The sequence below is a fragment of the Vulpes vulpes genome, chromosome 4, assembly GCF_048418805.1.
Source record: "Vulpes vulpes isolate BD-2025 chromosome 4, VulVul3, whole genome shotgun sequence".
Classification (NCBI taxonomy): Eukaryota; Metazoa; Chordata; class Mammalia; order Carnivora; family Canidae; genus Vulpes; species Vulpes vulpes.
In genome coordinates, this window is record NC_132783.1 from 100,774,533 (window position 1) to 100,793,351 (window position 18,819).

Below are 18,819 nucleotides of genomic sequence, written 5' to 3' on the forward strand. Positions count from 1 at the left end.
TCCTGAGTCAAGCTTCCGGAGCTCGGCATCTAAGAGGCTCTGACCACAGGGCCTGGGACCTGGCTTTAAGGCATCAGAAGGCGAGGGAACTGTGGCAGGGGGCTGGGGACCCCAAACTGGAATACAGGCCAGAGTGGGCAGGCAGGTGCCAATAATAATGATACTAGTAATTCTACTTTGTTAACATACAGTGCAATATTGGTTTCTAGAGTAGAATTCGGTATACAAAACCCAGTGCTTATCACAAGTGCCCTCTTTAATATCCATCACCCATCTAACCCATCTCCCACCCTCTCTTCCATCAACCCTGTTTGTTCTCTATCATTAAGAGTCTCTTATGGCTTATTTCTCTCCCTCTCTTTTTTTCTTCTCCCCTCCCTATGTTCATCTGCTTTATGTCTTAAACTCCACATATGAATGAGATCATTGGGTATTTGTCTTTCTCTGACTGACTTATTTCACTTAGCATAATACGCTGAAGCTCCATCCACATTGTTGGAAATGCAAGGTTTCATTGGAATATTACTCAGCCATTAAAACACTTCTGATCAAAGGTGCTTGGAAAGGATTTGAAGAAGGAATATATACATGAGCCCAAACAGCCCTTTATAGAGGGCTCTCTACTCTATTAAACACCCAGCACCACATTGGAAACCTTAGTTCCCAAGTGGCCCCTTGTCCAACCAACTTTTCTCAGAATGACCACAAAAGTCATTTAAAAACACAAATGCAGTCCCATCTCTCTCTCTCTGTCTCTGCATGTCTCCCTCTCTCTCCCTTTCTTCCTCCCCAAATACACACAACTTAAAAACCTTGAAATCATCTTGTTTTCAGAATCAACCAAAAGATACAACATGACCTTCAGGACCAACATTATTGCCCCCATTTTTCTCTTTAGGGGCACTATTGGCCTGCTCCCTGGGCTCCAGCTAGAGTGGCTTTATTAAAAAAAAAATGAGTGGCTTTATTTAGCTGTTTCAGAGGACAAGCACCTCTTGCCTCAAGGCTGGTATGAACAGTACTCTTTTGCCTGGAGCACTCTCTTTCCATAAACTATCCCTTGGTAATCCCTGGGGAATGCCCACCATCCCTCCTGAACTTAAATGTCTCTTCTTCAGAAAGTACCTCCCTTACCCCTGATGGAAATTCGGCCTCCTATTATTCTCTCATAGTACGCCTTTTTTTTTTCTCACAACACTTAGCATAGTTTATAGTTAGGTATTCATAATTAACTTATTTTATCATTCTGTGTATCAAAGGCAAGTATAATTGCTAATCAAAGCTTCTAATTAGTAACAGTGGACCAAGGAGACAATATTCTTGAGATAACTGTAGCCAAAACAGAGAAACCTGACATTTAAGTTTATTTCATAGATGTATACTTTACATAAGCTCCAGAAGATCTGTTTGACCTACTGAATCCTTCATGTTTCCTGTTAGCCAGTCTTCTCCTGACATTTGCCACTTGTCCTTGCCCCACTATAATAACCAAGTTCAGATGAAAGAACAACTTTCAATTCCCTGTCTAGATTAGGCCCACCCTCAAATCTTGTGCTTCCTCTTCTTCACATACTTGAATTCCTATTCATCCTTAAAGGCATGGCTCAGGTGTCCCAACCACTGGGAAAAATCTCCTGATTACAGCAACAGGTTAGGCACCCTGAAGGTGGATTTCCATAGTATCTTAACCTTGTTTAGAGCTTGCCTCCTATCATACTGTCTGTAACTTGCCCATTTCAAGTTAGACTTGAGAACTTAAAAGGACTCCTGATGCCCAACATAACATTTGACACATAGGCACATAGAGGGTGCTTTGTAGAAGTATACTGGAAGAGAGAAGAGAGAGAAGGAAAAAGGGAGGGAGGAGGGGAAGAAGGGAAAGGAAAAGAAAGGAAAGGAAAAGAGAGTTTATTATTGCTAGGGCTGAAAAACAAAGAACATTCTGTGAGAATCGCATGAACTTAATAGAAAGAGATGACATAAATTCAAAATATTGAATACCAATTAGTATATGATTAGGGAAGAGATACCTGTTAGCATTAATTAGTGCTATAAAAGTTCAAATATTATTATCTGGGAAACCTAATTTAAAAAAGTGAGGAATAAAAACTTCTAGAGTTTAAAAAACCCACTATTTGAACATTAGGGAGACCCATTTGTTACACAGTCTTCATGCATCAACAAGGAGTGGCAAGGAACATTGTGAGCCTCACCTTTGACAGCAATATCTTCCCAGAACAAAATGTGATATGCGGAGAGGTCCATTTCCAGGATACTAATATCAAACAAAGCAATCTAAGCCAAGGGCCTTCCCAGACCTGCTCCAATCATGAGTCTCCAAGTGGCTCTGCACAGCCCAGGACAAAAATTCACATTCTCCTTGCTATCCTCAGATGCACTTGAGCAGGCTCATTTCTGACACACACAGAGACTGCAATCATTGATTTTGGTGATGGCTTGGCATCATACTTCTAGGTAGGTAGTAGGCAGGATCTCCCTCTATGGTCCCATTACAGCTGCCTCTGAATGGAGAAAGCTAGTACTGGCCCCATTTACAGACAGTGAAAAAGAAGGCTCAAGGCAGGGTGCCAGGCACTCCCAGGATTGAAAGACCTTGCTCTACCTAATGAGCCATACTCTCTGCACATCCTTGAGGATAGGAGAGGCCATTATTCACTTTGATTTAGTTCAGTTCAACAGTCACTTTGTCATCATCATTTTCATTGATGACATTTATTGAGCTTGTACTAAGTGCCTGGCACTATGTCTCATTATCTCTTTTAATTCACACACATCAGCTACTTGAGATAGGTCTCATTTACTTGCCATTTTGCATTTTAATATTAGGAAAACAAGGCTCAGAGAGTATATATAATCATCTAAACCAGATTTCAATTCAGATCTATCTGACTCTATAACCTGAGTTCTTAACCACTGGGTGCTACTACTGAAACTACCATCCTACCACCTTTTGTTTCTTCCCATTAGCCTCTATGATTGCTGAAGTTTTCCATATGGTCATCTGACTTGCTGCTTTATATAACTATAGGGACTGGCAAACATCTTGTCCACAACATGTTTGCATAAATAAGGTTTATTGGAATACCACCGTGCTCATTTACTTATGTATTATTATCTATGGGTGCTTTCATGCTACAATAGCAGAGCTAAGTAGTTGTAACAGAGACCACATGGCATCGAAAGCTGCAGATATTTACTATCTGACCCTTGATAGAAATAGTTTGCCATCCCCTGATTCACTAAAGCAGCCACTATGCTAAAAGCTTAACTTTTATTTTTTCACTTAACTTATACTAAAATTGTGTGTGTGTGTGTGTGTGTGTGTGTGTGTGTGTGTAGGGGGTGCTCAGATCGATTCTATTTTACAATAAGGAAACTGAGTCTCAAAAAGCACAGAACTAGTAGATAATAGAGCCACAGTTCAAACCCAGGCAGTCAGGCTCTAGAACCCATGCTCCTAACCATAAACTACAGATATCTACTATGGGGCAAGCTCTCCATTGGAACGTCTCATATAATGCTGAACAATATATGGCACTGCCCAGAGGAAGGAGAGGACAGCAGCCCAAAGGAAGGAGAGGACAAAGTACCTTGATGGAGGCAAGCTGGGCTGGGGCTGTGAGAGCCTGGAGGATACACACTTGATTGTTCTGATTACAGCTGGGACACACGGAAGAGGTTGGCAGAAGGTAATATAGTCACTTCTGATGAGGAGAATGTTGCCCTAAATGTACTAACAATTGCTTGGCCAATTGATTTTCTAATAGTCTTTATCTTAAATAGTAATTTTAAAAAGTGATTTGGTAGCCAGGCAACTCTTTAATTTCTAAGTGAGTAGCTTTGTAGGGAATGGTTTTTGTTAGTTATTAATCCACATTCAAAGGAAACAAGCTCATCTCTCTTTTTGAGAGTCTGTTCCCATCTTACATAAATTTGGAGAATATAAAGATGGTCTGGGGTTCAGGAGTCATCTCTATGCTCCCTGATAGTACAGTGAGTCTTCTTACATGGCCCTGAAGGGTGGCCATGTAGACAACATTGGCATAGATAGGGACCTCATGGGATACTTCACTGCATTGTTGGATTACTTGGGTTTGGGTGAATTTATGTCTTTAGCTGAAACTCGGTTTGCATTCTTGACGTATTCCACCATGGAGTTCTGGTTCTGTTTTCAGAAACATCGCAGAATAATGCTACTCCCCACTTGATGCAGTAGTGAAGTCATCAAAGAGAACATCATGTTTCCCCCAACCATTTCCCTTTTTTAGGTTAAAGGGCTTACATTTTTACTGTGATACTTTTCAAAGCTCACCATAATTCTTTTTTCTCTTGGATTTGAGGCCTTAAATTTTAGATTTTCAAAAAATTTCATAGTGAATATTCTTACGATAAGTTTTTCTTAGAGCTGAAGTCTCTAGTGATGAAATTATATACTTCCTAGCACTAAGTAATGATAATGACATGCCTCATTGGATTTCCCTTTCTGCCATGGCTTACTAGGAAGCTCACAGCAAAGTCTATGTTTGATTTTTCTCCTCTTTCTTAATTTTATTTTTTGCCTCCTATCTCCTGTCAGTGACTATTGCTTTTGGTTTTATTGTATCTATTTTTTATGTAAAGTTTTTCATACATCTACTTCTATTTTATCAATCAATTCCCTCACCCACTATATGCCCCAGCTTTGTTGGTTCTTACTCTTTGATAATCATGATGATGGTGGTGCCAATAATAATGATACTAGTAATGGTAAAAGGAGCCAACATTTATTAAGTGCCTCTGGCCAGACAGGCACTTTTCTGAATGCTTTACAAATATGACTTCATTGGAATCTTACAGTCACCCTATGAAGTAATATTATTAGCCACATATTCTAGATGGGGAAACTAAAGCACAGAGAGGTTAAGTAATTTACCCTACATTATAGATTCAGAAAATAGCAAAGCTGGTTTGAAACCCAGACAGTCCATATTCAAAATGTATGTCCTTGTCCACTGTGCTATACTAAATACTAACCAGACCACTTCAAGCCATTCCACATCATCTCTGGGACCAAAAAGTTCTAGATCTCATCCTTGGGAATACTGAGGAGTTGCTCACAATTGCCCCCAGCAGCACTGGTTTCTGGCTCCTTCATTATCTGCCTGCATGCTCTGAATACTCCTCCCCATCCTGTGCTCCTGTCCAGCAAGCCAGACTCAAATACAGCACTGGAATACAGAGAGACAGCTCCAGGCATTGGCCCAGCTAGGGATCATGGAGGGTGGCCAGGCTCTGGCTTGAGACCATATCATTTTTATAAAGGTCCATGTCCAGGCAAGACAAGGGCGAAGTGGGACAGTCAGGGAACAATGCATAGGCCAGAAAGCAGGAAAGGAAGATAGGAAGCCAAGAGGTCTGCTGGCTGATCCTTACTATACCTATTATGTGCCAGATACTTAATTACATGAGCCAGTTATTCTTCTCATCCTGAAAGGAGGAAATTGAGTTCAAAGAGATTAGGTGACTTGTTCTAGGTCATTCAGTGGTATAGGTATAAACATGGGGATAACTCTGTAGGAAAAAGTTCTCACCAAGTAAGTATAAGTATTTCATTCCAAAAGATGGAATGTCATCCCTACTACTAGTGGCTGTGGTTAGAGTTGGGGATATGGAGGGAGGAAAAGACCCCCTGTGGCTGGAGTCTGGGGAATGCAAGGTGCACTGGGAGACTCCAGGAGTGTGGATCCTACTCGCAGTACAAGAAATCTGCTTCTCTCCAGGGTAGGTGGTGTGGGGAGGGACTTGGCTGAGTGCAGATGACAAAGAGTGAGGAGCCTCTGAACCCTCAGGAAAGGGATGCATGTATCCAGCTCAGTGCCTTTCTCCATTTTCTACCCTAGAGGATGACAAAGGGTAGGGGGCTGGGTTGAGTGTAGGCTGGACCGCTGCCAGAAGGTAATGCCTGGCTCTCTGTGTGTATGTCCTTATCCTTGCAAGAAGGAAGGAGGGAAGGAAAGAGGAAAGAAAGGAATAAAAAGAAAGAAGAAAGAAGGAGGAGGAGAGAAGATATTGAAACATGAGCTTTTATGGTTTTATGATTTGCCTGATTATCAGTGTGTCACAAGAAGTCTTTATTCTTAGGCAAATGCCATGGGCCCATCAAGTGAGAGGCAATGAAAGATGTCCTCACTGGCCTGTGATTTGCGTAGGAGGCAGAGGGACTTCACAACTAGCACTGGCAGAGAGCATATGGGAGGCCCAGAAAGGGATACTGGCTCCAGCAATAGTCTGAGATCCTTGTAAGAGAGCACCAGGAAGGAGTCAGGAGGAAACGGACAACAAAAAGCCAAAGAGAATTTCTTGGTCCCTTGAGAAAAACCAGTCTCACAAAGAACAACAACAAAACGAGAGGAGATATTTGATAGCCTTTTCCCTTTAAACTTCATTTTTTTTAAATTAATTCCACCCTAATGCTACTTGAGATTTGCCACAGCCCCCAGTGGGAACTTTCAAGTCCTAGAATTTTGTCCTATCTCTGTGTGATCTGGGGCCCAATGCATAGTGGTAATCATGGTAAGAATAAGAACAATGGTGGCCATTGCTTATTGAACACCTACTAGGTGCCACATGTGATATTGCCTGGGTACAACATTTGCTCATCTCAGAAATGAAGAGTGGGTTCTTAATAGCTCTGGAGTCCTCTGCTTCTGCAACTGCTGGCTGCCAATGAGCTCTCTGTTCATCTGTGATTAGATCAAACCATAAACTCCCCCCTTTCCCTTCTCCTTGTTAAAATTCTGCAGTGTAGGCAGGGATCCAGAAGTGGAAAAGCCTTCATTGCAGCTGTCTGCCAATGCTTTGCAGTACCACAGTGGATAGAGCACTGCAGAGTCCAGAGCTTGACAAATGCCCCTGGTGGGTGTGTGATGCATGTGTATGTCAGAGGTGGGGGTCTCTGGCAAGCCCAGGCTATAGGCTGCTTCTACTGGCCCTCACTCAAGGCAGCTCTCATGGTCACTCAGTTCCTTCCAGGCCCCACGGAAGATCCCTGAGTTAATAAAGGTTTGAGGTCCTTGGGTACTGCCACACCACACTCACCTTGGTCAAATCTTCCTCTTTCCTTCTACCATTTCCTCATCTACAAAATGGAAGCAATAATCCCTGGTCTTGGCAGAACTTATTGTGAGGCCAAAATTATCTGGTAAATCTAAAAACACTTTGAAAAACATTAGCATTGCTACTAAAGAGTGTGGAAGGGTCACTGGAGCCATTCTTATTTTAGTGTCAGTACAAGCATTTTAATCAACCAAATATGCCCAATGGGTTTACACAGGAACATAGATCTTTTTGGAATGGGAAGACTTTTCCAATTTATTCATAACAGCTGTAGGTAATCTACAGGATGAGATTACCAAATGTAATCTCAGACTAAATAAGAGGGAAACAGAGTTCCCCTGTGCCACAAAACCAAAGAAGGTAGTACTAATGGGGAAGGAATCTCCTGCCTTCCACTGCCACTGGATCCCTCCTCTGTATTGAAATAGGAAGCATGAAAGTCTCAACATTGAAAAAGAACCTAGAAGTGACTTGAGCCAACTCTACCTTATGAATGAATATGTTTATAGGAATGCAAATCACTGGTCTATTTGTTGGCTTTTCTGGCTTTGAGCTGATAGAGAAGGTGGTGGGGGGGAGGGAGAGGCATAACCACTCAACCCTGCACTCCCACTCCTATCTGACACATAGAGTTATTTCTCTAATGATAAGTCCAAAAGGGTCCAGATTCTCCTATATGTCTTAGCAGACAGTTTTCCCAGTGTCTGGTCCAAGAAAGAATAAATCAAATTCTTTAAAGTCAAAAGAGGATAGCCTAAAAAGAGGTAAGAAAATGTCCCCAGTGATAGAGAGAAATAAAAATGCAGTGAGAGATATCAGAAAAACTTTCTGGAAATGCTGAGTAAAATATAGAGAGGTATCAGACCATTGCTCTTTCCTCTTTGAGAAAAAGCTGGACAAACCAGCCAGTACTTGCATCTGATGGCAGTAAAATTTCACCCTAGAGAAGGGAAACTGGACATGACCTTTCAGAAGCGGCAGTAGAAGCACCTAGTGCCTCTAGCCAAGGCACATGTGGACCAAAGAACTATCCCTGCAAGGACAGATACCCCAAGGTTTGTAAACGAGGCAATTCCAAGAGACACTGAGTTTCCACTCTTGACAGTGAAAGTGAACAGCCATAGGAATGAATCACTGACCCACAGGCACTTACTAAAGGTGCAGAAGAGAAGAAGGCAAGAGAAGGGGCTGATGAGGAAAAAAATAAAGGGAGAAGGGGACAAGGATGAGGAGGGAGAAGTGCGATATAGAAGAGGGCAAGAGAGGTGGCAGGGCAAAGAGAGTTGGGGGTGAAGATGGGGAGATAAATGAGGAGAGAAGACCAGAAATAAACAGGAAAGGAGATGGAGGGCAGACAGAACAAGGGAATAAAAAGAGGAGAAGGAACAGAGGAGGAATTTGTAACATTTCACAGTGTTTGTTATGTTCACTATACTTTCCTCTATGTTGTTTTATATGCCTAAAACATTTTATAGTTTTTTAAAGGAAGAGGAGAAAGAAGAAAGAGAATAAGAATAAAGAGGAGGTAGAGGGAGATGGCAATACTATCTTCCCTGTTCTCTTTGACAAATGCAATCAGAGGTTGGAGTGGCACAAAATAATAGCATTGGCGGCTTCCCCATCCATGTGAGAGGTCTTTGGGAGCATGAAGTTGGTTTTTATCTACTAGGTCTGGTTCCAATGAGGCACTTGAACCTGAACCAGATGGAAGCCTTGGTCCCTCTACATCCTCACTGCTGCACTGGAAGATCAGAGCCTCCAGATTTGGCACCCAGTTCCATTTCTGCTTCAACTCAATATGTCACTTAAACAGTTCAACACATGTTCCCTGAGCTCCTGCTCTGTGCCAGCAGCCATGCTGAGGGCTGGGATGCAAACCAATGACCCCTTTCTTCTTGAAGAGTTTATGGGTAGAGGAGAACTGCTCAGAGCCTCAGTTTCCCCAGCTGCAGAATGAGGGGGTTTGCTTCAGTTGTTTTCAACATGGGCTTGCTTGAAGCACTAAGATTTCCGGTTGTGGCTCAGAGTTACTGGAGGAGCACTGCATCCTCTCTTTTCTGGAACAGTTTAGTTTTATTCTGTCTCAAATATCAGGATTGATCTTAAGCTTGGACTTAGGAGAAACATGATTTCACCACTAAAGGAGATCCAAAAACCATTCAAATGATATGGTCCCCAAGGTCTAAAGTTTTAAAGTTCTTTGATCTATTTCTGAGGTTGAATGATTCCTTGAAGTTAATAATAAGAACCTATTTGTTCATTCACTCAACAAATGCTTATTGGGGTTCTCAATAAATAGGGACAAAGACAGACAATCAACAAATAAATAAAGAAGCTAATAAAATAGGACACTGGCCACAGAGGACATGGAGGATGGAGAAGAGATTAGGGACGGCTTCCCAGAGGGGACATTCTTGGAGCTGAGGCATCATCAGTGAGAGACCAGCCTTGGAAAGATCTGAGAGAAGCCTAGTCCAGACACAATAGCTAGCCAGAGCAAAAACCAGAGGATGAAAATGAATCCTTCTTGTACAGGACTGGGGGATCCAGGTTGAAAGTAAAGGTAAAAGTGGTATGATAAGAGGTGGAGTCAGGAAGGTAGGCAGAACCAGGTAATGTAGGTTCTTGCAGATTTTGTAAAGTTTGGACCTTATTCTAAATTCAGTACAATGTTTTTGGGGAGTTTCAAAGAAGGCTCTGATGTGATTTGATTAAATTTTATAAAAATCATTGGCTGCTGTGTGGCAGATGGATGGTAAAGGGGGCAAAAATGGAGACCTCTCTTTGGTGGTACAAATGATAGACGATGGAGATGCAGGTATAGATAGCAGAAATTGTGAGAAAAGGTCAAATGTGGCACATTGAACTTTGAGAAAAGGCCAGAACTTTGAGAAAAAGATTTCATGATCACTACATATCCAATACCTTTCTAGACTCCAAATATATGAGTTTTGATCTTAACCTCCCCTTTTGGTGTCTAATTCTGCCCTCAAGGACACCTATATTTAGTAATCCCAGAAGGCAAAAAGAAAGCCAATTCCCTTTGTTTTCTTGACCATTTGGGGAAAGTGTAGACTCAGAGAGACCCAAAAAAATTACCAGCTCTCTGTTCCTTATTGAGAAGGTTGCTGGGGTAATTTTTAATTGGAGAGACAAACAATGGCTTGGACCACAAACATTAACTCTTTAATCTCAGATGGGTATGCAGTAATGCTTTAATAGATCTGGCCAAGCAGTTAACTAAATTTAAATGGAAGGGAATCTAAACTTTGATCTGAAGAACCACAAGATCTAGTGGTGAGTGATCAATAATTATTTTTGAAGTATCTCCCAAAAAAACTTGGCACTGTGCCTCATACTTTGCAGAATATAAAAGAAGTATAAGACATATTCCTTCCTTTTATGAATGTACCCTTTAGCTGGGGGAAAATAACCAACACATAAACTAGATACCTGGCCAGCCAAATGGAGTGGGAGGAGGGAGCCTGGGGCTCTCCACTAGAGCCCCAAGCTGGCATCAAGGGAGAGGGGTTCCAGTTCCACCTCTGTGACTTAGAACAAGCCATCTAATTCTTCTGGAACTGATTCCTTTTCTTTAAAACAAGGGTAATGCTTCCAAGCCTTCCTAGTAGGGATTACATGGGATTTGAAAATGCTTTGTAAGTGGTAAAGTGTGATATAAATAGTAAGGGTTATTATTACTGACTCTAAGTACAGGAGGCGAAGGGAGATGGCAACATGTCAGCAACTAGAGCCTTTTCTGAAAAACAAAAATGTAATCAAGCACCTCCTGCTCAAAAACCACCAATGACTCTCTGTTGCCTAAAGGAGGGGTTGGCAAACTATGCCCCGCCCCTCAGGCCAAATCTGTTCCATTGCCTATTTTATAAATGAAGTTTTACTGGAATATAGTCACAGCCATTGTGGGCGTATTGTCTCTGACTGCTTTCCTGCCATAATGGCAGAAATGAACAGTTGCAACAGAGATTGTACAGCCAGGAAAGCTGAAAACATTTACTATCTGGCCTTTTGGAGAAAAAAAAGTAAAACAAACACAACAAAAAATACTGCTGACTCCCGGCCTACAGGATAAAGTCAAACCCTATTTAAAATGTAAAGTCCTTTGACATTTGAAGCAGGATTTGAATATATATAAAAGGAACCAAAAATCTTCCTCCAAGTCATCCCCAGCTCTGTACACCATTTTGTACTTCCAAGGGACTCATTCCATATGAGATGGCATTATCAGGTACCACCTTAGTGCTCCAATGGGGATCAAGCATTACTTTTTTTTTTATAATCTCAACAATGTTTGTCATAGCCCCCAGGTCATAATGTGTTCTCAATAAAGTTTAACCAAATTCAATCTGAGTCATAAATAGAGAAAATATAGTACACTAAAGGACAGACAGTTCATTTGTCCCAGAGACCTACTCATGATATATCATTGATAATATATCATTAAAAAGGAAAGCAATTTGTAAGTGAATTAATCAATTTGCTCTTGATTAATTAGTTGCACAAACATTTATTCCATGACAACAATTCCATGCCATAGAAGCTAAGGCAAATTATGTAAATGGGATTATGTTCATTGTTTTGACAAGAAGTAATAGCATGTTCTGTTAAGTTGGAGGTAAGCATCAGGGGTTCAAAGTGGACTATGACCACCTTCTGCTCTCAAGGAGTCTGCAGTCTAGTTGGGGAAGCTGAGGGTCAGCAGATAATCACTGCACAGGGAGACAACTGCAATGCCAAAGTGGTACAGAAAGCATGGAGGTGGCAAGGAGATGGGCAGGATTCCTGGGAATGCTACATTTCCTCATTGTACATTTTCTCCTGTATATTTACCTATAGCTTACTCTCCCAAGGAAAAGTCAGTAAGCTAACACCCACTGACATGTATCCCATGGGCTCTAGTTAGGAAGTATCTGATGAGCTAACATTGCCTGTGCTGACCATTTTATATAAATAATCTCATTTAATCCTCACAACAATTCTGTGTGGTTTAACAAAGGCCATGTCACTTATTCCGGGTTAAGTTAGAAAATGGAAGATCTAGCCCAACTCAATCATCAGCTAAAGCCTAGGTACTCAACCCTTTACTGTACTCTAATTATATGATAGAGAAGAGGACTAGGTGTCTACTCTAGAGAAAGTCTAAAGTATCTGGTCTACAGAGGTAATACTAAATGTTTCTATACTACTAGATGGACATTTATTTCATGATAACTATCCAACATAGGCCAAAGGCATGGCTGGAACATAAACAGTATGTGTTCAATAAGTCAATAATCAAGAATATAGTGTTGTAAAGATGAGCAGCAATTCCTAGCCATTAGGTGTGCACCAGACTACTACAATTATCTCTGGGGAGTGATTCTGGACTCTGGACAAGATATTAATTAAGCCCTAACCACCGAAGGCCAGAGAACTCCCTATCAATTAATGGTCAGCTGGGAGCCTGTGAGACCTGAGGCCTAAAGAGGGTCATTCCCTTTAGCCAGGTGTATTCTCTAGGACATATCAGTACAAAGATCATGATGAGCATTGGAGGCAGAAGAATTGGAATTTAACTATCCATTTTTTTTAAAGTGGAGATTTTTATATTTGCTAAGCTTCCTAGGTTATGTCTAGGACACAATAGTTTCTACTTTGACTTGATTATTCAAATTGTCACTTTCAACTTTTCATTCCAAATATAGTATAAACCAATAAACATATGGAAAAATGCCCAATCTTAAATAAATTCCATAATGAGAATAGCGAGATACAATTCTTTCCTATTTTATTGGAAATGACAAAAAAAAAAAAATCATCTGAAATTGACCAAACACAGTGATAAAGAGGCTTTAGTAAAAAGGACTTCTGATGCAGTAATGGTAAGATTGCATGCTAATAGAACTTTCTGGAAAGAAAAGTGGTAATATCACTAAAGTGTAAAATCTATGGGCACTTTGACCCTCTAATTCTTGTTCTAGGAATTTATTCCACAGAAAAAAATCCAAGGTTCACATACTTTAAAAATGTTATTTACAACATTAATTAAAATGAACTATTTTGAAACAACCTAAATGTTAAATAGTCACAAAAAATACTACTTAAATAGGTCATGGTTAACCAGATAACTGGACAACACAGTCCTATTAGCTTACCTAAAAAAAAAAAAAAAGCTTTCTGTAAACCTGCAGGTATATGCAATATGTACGCAATATGTATGCAATGAATGTGCAGATGTTACCATCAAGTTGCCTACAATGAACTTTACCAAACTGGTGGTGCAGAGTGGTTCTGTCTGGGTCATAGGATTTCAGGTGATGTTTTTTCTTCCTTTTTTGATTATCTACATTATTTGAATCTTTAAAAATGGAAAACCAACTGTTTTTAAAGATCAAAAATAAACATCTCAAGGTTACATAAATTTTCTGTAGAAAAAGCAGGGCTAAACCAGAATAATGGCCAAATTTCAGAAGGAAAATGTGGAAGGATTTTGAAACCTGCCTGACAGCCTTACACAAGAAGATCAGTCCTTCCCCAGTTCTGGAGAAGGCAGGAAATGCCAGTGGTTAGGAACTGGTGCTCCAGGCTCAGTCCTTGGGTTCAAATATCAGCACTATCATTTACCAGGTGAGTAACATGGCAAATTACCTAACCTCATGTGCCTCAGTGTCCTCATTTATAAAATGGGGGACAGGTAGCACCTGCCTCTATGATTGTCATAAAGGATTAAGGACTAAAGTAAAAGAAAAACACCTGCACGATGCCTGGCACATAATCAATGTTCACTAAACACTAGCTGTTTTGAAAACCAGCTTTAGACAATTGTAGCCTAAGTGAGTTAAGTTATCCAGAAAAGCATTAATGAATAGTTAAGGAGACAGAAGAGGTAGTGGACAATTAAGCAAAGAAATCCACAAAAGTAGACATACAAATATCGAGGCTCTGTAGCACAAACATTAAATATATGAGCTGGTCTAGCACAGGTGTATATGAGGGATCATATTTAGAAGGCCATTTTAAGGATTAAATATCAAGTGCTAACACAGTGCATGGTTATAGTAAATTTTAAATATGTATTTGCTACCATTAATAACAATAATTATTATCAACTATGAGATTAAGTAGTGAGCTCCTTGTTACTACAGGTAATCAGGTAGGCTTACTTGCTGCATGCAGAGGATGATGCAGAGAGGACTTAGTTATAGAATGAGGGTATGGACTACTGGATTTTTCCAGACCTAAAAATGCTGTAGTCAATTGAAACATGAAACTGGTTGTAAAGGTAGAGTGTTCAGGATTGTCATGAACCCATCACGAGCAGGGCTATCTCCCTAGAGAGCTATGGGTTGTTGCAGCTCTTAGAAGCCAGCCCTGCTTTCCAGACAGGTGAGGCAAATGTGAGATGGTTACCCCAAACTCTGTCCATTCTCTGTCCCAAGAGTGGCTCTACCCACCTTGGAAAAGGTTCCAGAATCCACAAGGGAATCTGGCTGCAGATGAGGATGACAGTATTAAGAGCAATAACAAACCCATACTGACCACTTACTGTATGCTGAGCTTTGTACAAATATCAGAGATTTGCATAAATATCTCACTTGACTTCTCCCATCAAACTCATGTATCTGTGAGCATCTATGCTATGAGCATCACCTGCATTTTACAGATGAAAAAAAGATGAGGCTCAGAGAGGATAAGTATTACCCCAAAACCCGTAGCCAGGAAGGGACAGGGATCTCAACTCAGGACTAACATACATCCAGAATGTGAGGAGTAATTGTAGGGCTTCATGACAACTTGATAACTCATAAGCATTACAGATGGATCCTATTCCCTTTCAGACCTGCCACTCAACTGCCCCAGCCTCATAGGCTTAGTTATGAGCCTTTCTCAAGGTAGCTGGGAGCTAAGAAAGCCGAATCTGCCATGGGCATTTCTAATAACTCCTGGCCGACACCACAGACATAATACTCTCTCCAAGATAATCCAAATACTTAGCACTTTTATTTTCCTTTAAAATCCTTTGGTCAACCCAGGTGGCTTTCAAACTTGCCTCATCTGATGCTGTGCGAATCACTGGACTTAGAGAAAACAGGTTTTTCTTTTGCCATGGCAAGTCCCGGGGACAGTCCCCTGCACCTCTCCAGACCTGTACAGGTCTTCAAAGTCTGTTCTCAGAGCACTGATATAACCTGCCCCACAGAGTGGGCAGGTCCCAAGGGGACAAAGTCAAAACGTCGTGGGGAAGAACACAGGCTCTTGGGTTCATAGCTCCTTCACTGAGTATTTAACGTCTCTGAATCTCAGTTTCCTCATCAGTCCAATAGGGATTTCAATATTCATAGATGTGTTGTAAGGATTAGTGAGATAATGCAATGTTGGAAAGGCAGTGGGTTGTAGAGGTTAAGAGCACAGACTGTGTCAGTTCAGACACTGGCTCTATCATTAGTTGTGTCTCCTTGGGAAAGTTACTTAACCTTTCTGGGCCTCAGCTTCAGCTGTAAAACAGGGATAACGATAGTGTTCACCTCTTTAGGGTAGGGAATGAGTGAGTTACAGCTTAGGAAATGCCTAGAACAGCACCTGGCCCATTAATGAGCACTTAGTAAACGTGAGCTGTTACGATTAACGCATGTAAGGCCTCAGTAAGGTAAAAGTAAGCCTTCAATAAATGGTAACTGCTTTTACTAAAAGGTACACCTTTTATGGATAATTTTAAGCACACTTATCTCCTGGAAAGTAATTGAAAAATGAAGACATTAGTGGAAAATCTTGTCCTTAAGTAAATGTTACAGCCAAAGCAGAGGGAACTCACCAAACCTATTATGCTAGTAGGATGCCCTAGGACCTCTACACCATGCCCAGGCCTCCCTTGCTTCCAAGGGATCTGCCTTTTATTTAGCTATCTATTCTCTCAACAAATGCTCATTATATATCTAAAGTGAGCCTAGAGGCTGGAAATACTCAGGTAAAAAAAAAAAAAAGTTCCAGCCCCTGCCATCCTGGAGCCTACAGGTTAGTGGAGGAAAACACACAATACATGCAGACACAAATGATTCTTTCAGGACAGCTGCAGTTTGTGTTATGAAAGATGTGCCAAGAAGGTATAGAGCAGGGGTCCTGCTGTGGTCTAGCACAGGCGTATATGAGGGATGAGTCCTTGGAAATGTTCCCTGAGGAAGTGGCATATAAGCTGGGATGTCAAAGATGAATAATAGTTCTCTGAGTGATGCCTGGGAGTGGGAGGAAGAAATGGTCCAGGCAGACAGACGTTTTGTTCTAAGGTCTTGTGACCACAGGTGGCTGGCTCACTAGGAGAATGGAAAGAAGGGCAATGCGCCTGACTTACTCCTAGAACAGCCACTCTAAAGCACTTGACCAGGGTGCTGGTATTTGTAGAGAAACCCAGGTCCAAACTGCATTCTCAGTTGCAACCATTCTCTCTTCCCTTTCAGATACTCCTCACTTGCTAGCAGGACTCCCAGGTGTCAGATCCCTGCCCCTGGGCCAAGTGAACTCAGTTCTCATTCAAATTTCCAAAGGCCATAGGCGTGGCTCACTTTGCCTACATGACCTTCAGCCAAGACACCCCAACAGAGACCCTCTGAATGCCTTTGGATGCCTCAATCCTGTCCTGGTTACACCCCACTGAGTTTTGTGACAGACAGGGAAACAGCATGAAAGAAAGCAATGGTCCCAAAGGAGGAACTTGTGATTGACACAAATGGGTATGTTCTCTTAGGGGCATCATGTATCATCAAAGAAGCCAGCCCCCTGGCCATTGATTTCCCTGTCTGTTTACATGCTGTGGAAAGAAGATGTGTTTAAGTTTCCTACAGTTTTACAGTAGAAATTGATGCTCTGGGAAACGAAGCTGTATGTTCCAAACGTAGCAGGTTTTTTTTGGAATTCACACACTGGGAGTCTGGCGCTATCCCCTAAATGGTACTTTTGTTGTCTTTTTGTTCAAGACAGCAAGTTTCTTCCAGGATCAGAACCACCTGCCAGCCTCTCTTGATAAACAGCCCACCAGCTCTCTTGGTAGATCAGATGTTCAATGATTAGCCTAACTCATTGTTTATCTAAGCGGCAATTATCACCTTGATGAAATAATATTTTAACTACAGGGGAAGCATTACGGACTGCTCCCAAGGAGAATCTACGGGCTAGGAATGGCCAACAGAGCTTCCCATACACAAAGGAGAGGACCACTTCATCTTGGCTGGCAGATCTCCGTGTCTGAGTCACCATCTTTAGATGCTGCTCTAAAGACCTAAGGAAATGTGCCCCAGAGAAGTGTATGGTCCCAATCCTTCCAACTGAGGCTCAATGGCCCAGCAAAATATGAAAGTGCGGCCTGTGCTTCTAAAGCGTAACAGCCTAGAGTCAGTGGAGTTTGTGAAGCAACCTCACCATCGCAGGAGCAAATCGCAGCAGGTACGGTTCAAGGAAGATGGGACCAGTAAGACTCCACCTGGCCTAGCTGAGGTTGACGTCCAAGCTTCTGAGGACCCAGCTGTGATGGGCAAGACTCAGGCCTCCAGACACCATCACCTCCCCACCTACTCACTCTCCTTCCCCAGGTCCCAGAAGGCAGGGGGCTTTCGGAACATTGCGATCCAAACCTCCCCCAGTCTCAGGAAGCATTTCCCAGTTTTCAAAAGGAAGAGACTCACAGCCAGCAAGTCCCTGGTAGAAATGCCAACAGTATCCCAAAGTGCCATCCAGGTCAACGGCAACCTCTCCGAACAGGACATTGTATCCTCAGACCTTGCCTACTTAAGGTTGGCTCAGCATCTCGAGGATGGGCCTCAAAGGGTCAAAGTGGCCCACCCATTTCCTCCTAGAATGTCCAAGGTGCAAAGCAATGGGCCTATTAGCATATGCTTGGAAGCAGGGACTTGGAGGGCCTCAGAGAAAGCAACTGCTGCCATTCAGGTCCCAGATGATATTTACCACAGTCCTACCTGGGCAGCTAGAAAGTCTACTTTCACTCTAGACAGGTCAGGTGACATAAGCAACTCTGTACATCCTTTGGTTGATGTGTGTCCAAGTGATGAGAGAACAGGGCCACTATCAGATTCAGAAAGATCCCTTTCCTGCATAAATGCCACCAGCGATGACAACCACATGCCAGGCACAGGGAAACTTAAACCCGAATTGCTTTTGCCCAAAGACAACTCTGATGACAAAGACCTTGGCCCACTGTCATCTCGGTCAAAGGAAACATGTATTCCATCACCTCCACGGACTCACAGCTCCCTCTCACCAGACTCCCACAGCCAGCCAGCCCATTCTGGAGGGGCTCCAGACTGTTCGTCATCGAGTAACAATCATCAAGATCTGCTGTCACTCAAAACTAACAGCATGTCAATTTCTGCCCCCATGTGTCAGGAGCAGATGGCAAAGAATCCCTCCCAGTCAGACACCATGGAGTTTCAAAATTATTCTGGAAGCAGTCACCTCCCATCTCCTCTTCCAAGGAGGGAGACCAAACTTCGGAGCCACAGAGACACTGGTGGGATTAATCCAATTCACCTGGCACAGGGAGAACTCTGTGATCTCCAAGGCAGGCTGCAATCCGTGGAGGAATCTCTGCACTCGAACCAAGAGAAAATTAAAGTCCTTTTGAATGTAATTCAAGACTTGGAGAAAGCTCGAGCTCTCACAGAAGGGTAAGGTGAATTTTTTTACATTGAAAACTAC

General features: G+C 42.0%; 2 protein-coding genes across 4 annotated transcripts in view; one reads left to right on the forward strand and one right to left on the reverse strand.

The window, feature by feature from the left end:
• The window catches only part of DOCK2 (dedicator of cytokinesis 2), a 397,545-nt gene that overhangs the window by 170,320 nt on the left and 208,406 nt on the right, over positions 1–18,819 (reverse strand). The gene's annotated exons all lie outside the window — the stretch shown is intronic.
• INSYN2B (inhibitory synaptic factor family member 2B) overlaps positions 1–18,819 on the forward strand; it is a 175,995-nt gene that overhangs the window by 78,072 nt on the left and 79,104 nt on the right. For all 3 annotated transcript variants that reach the window (XR_012001189.1, XM_026007361.2, XM_026007364.2), the window contains exon 2: positions 16,569–18,788. Coding sequence is in view for 2 of the 3 variants with exons in the window: in XM_026007361.2 (XP_025863146.2) it covers positions 17,443–18,788 (1,346 nt within the window). In the remaining variant the exon portion in view is untranslated. The remainder of the gene's footprint in view (positions 1–16,568; positions 18,789–18,819) is intronic.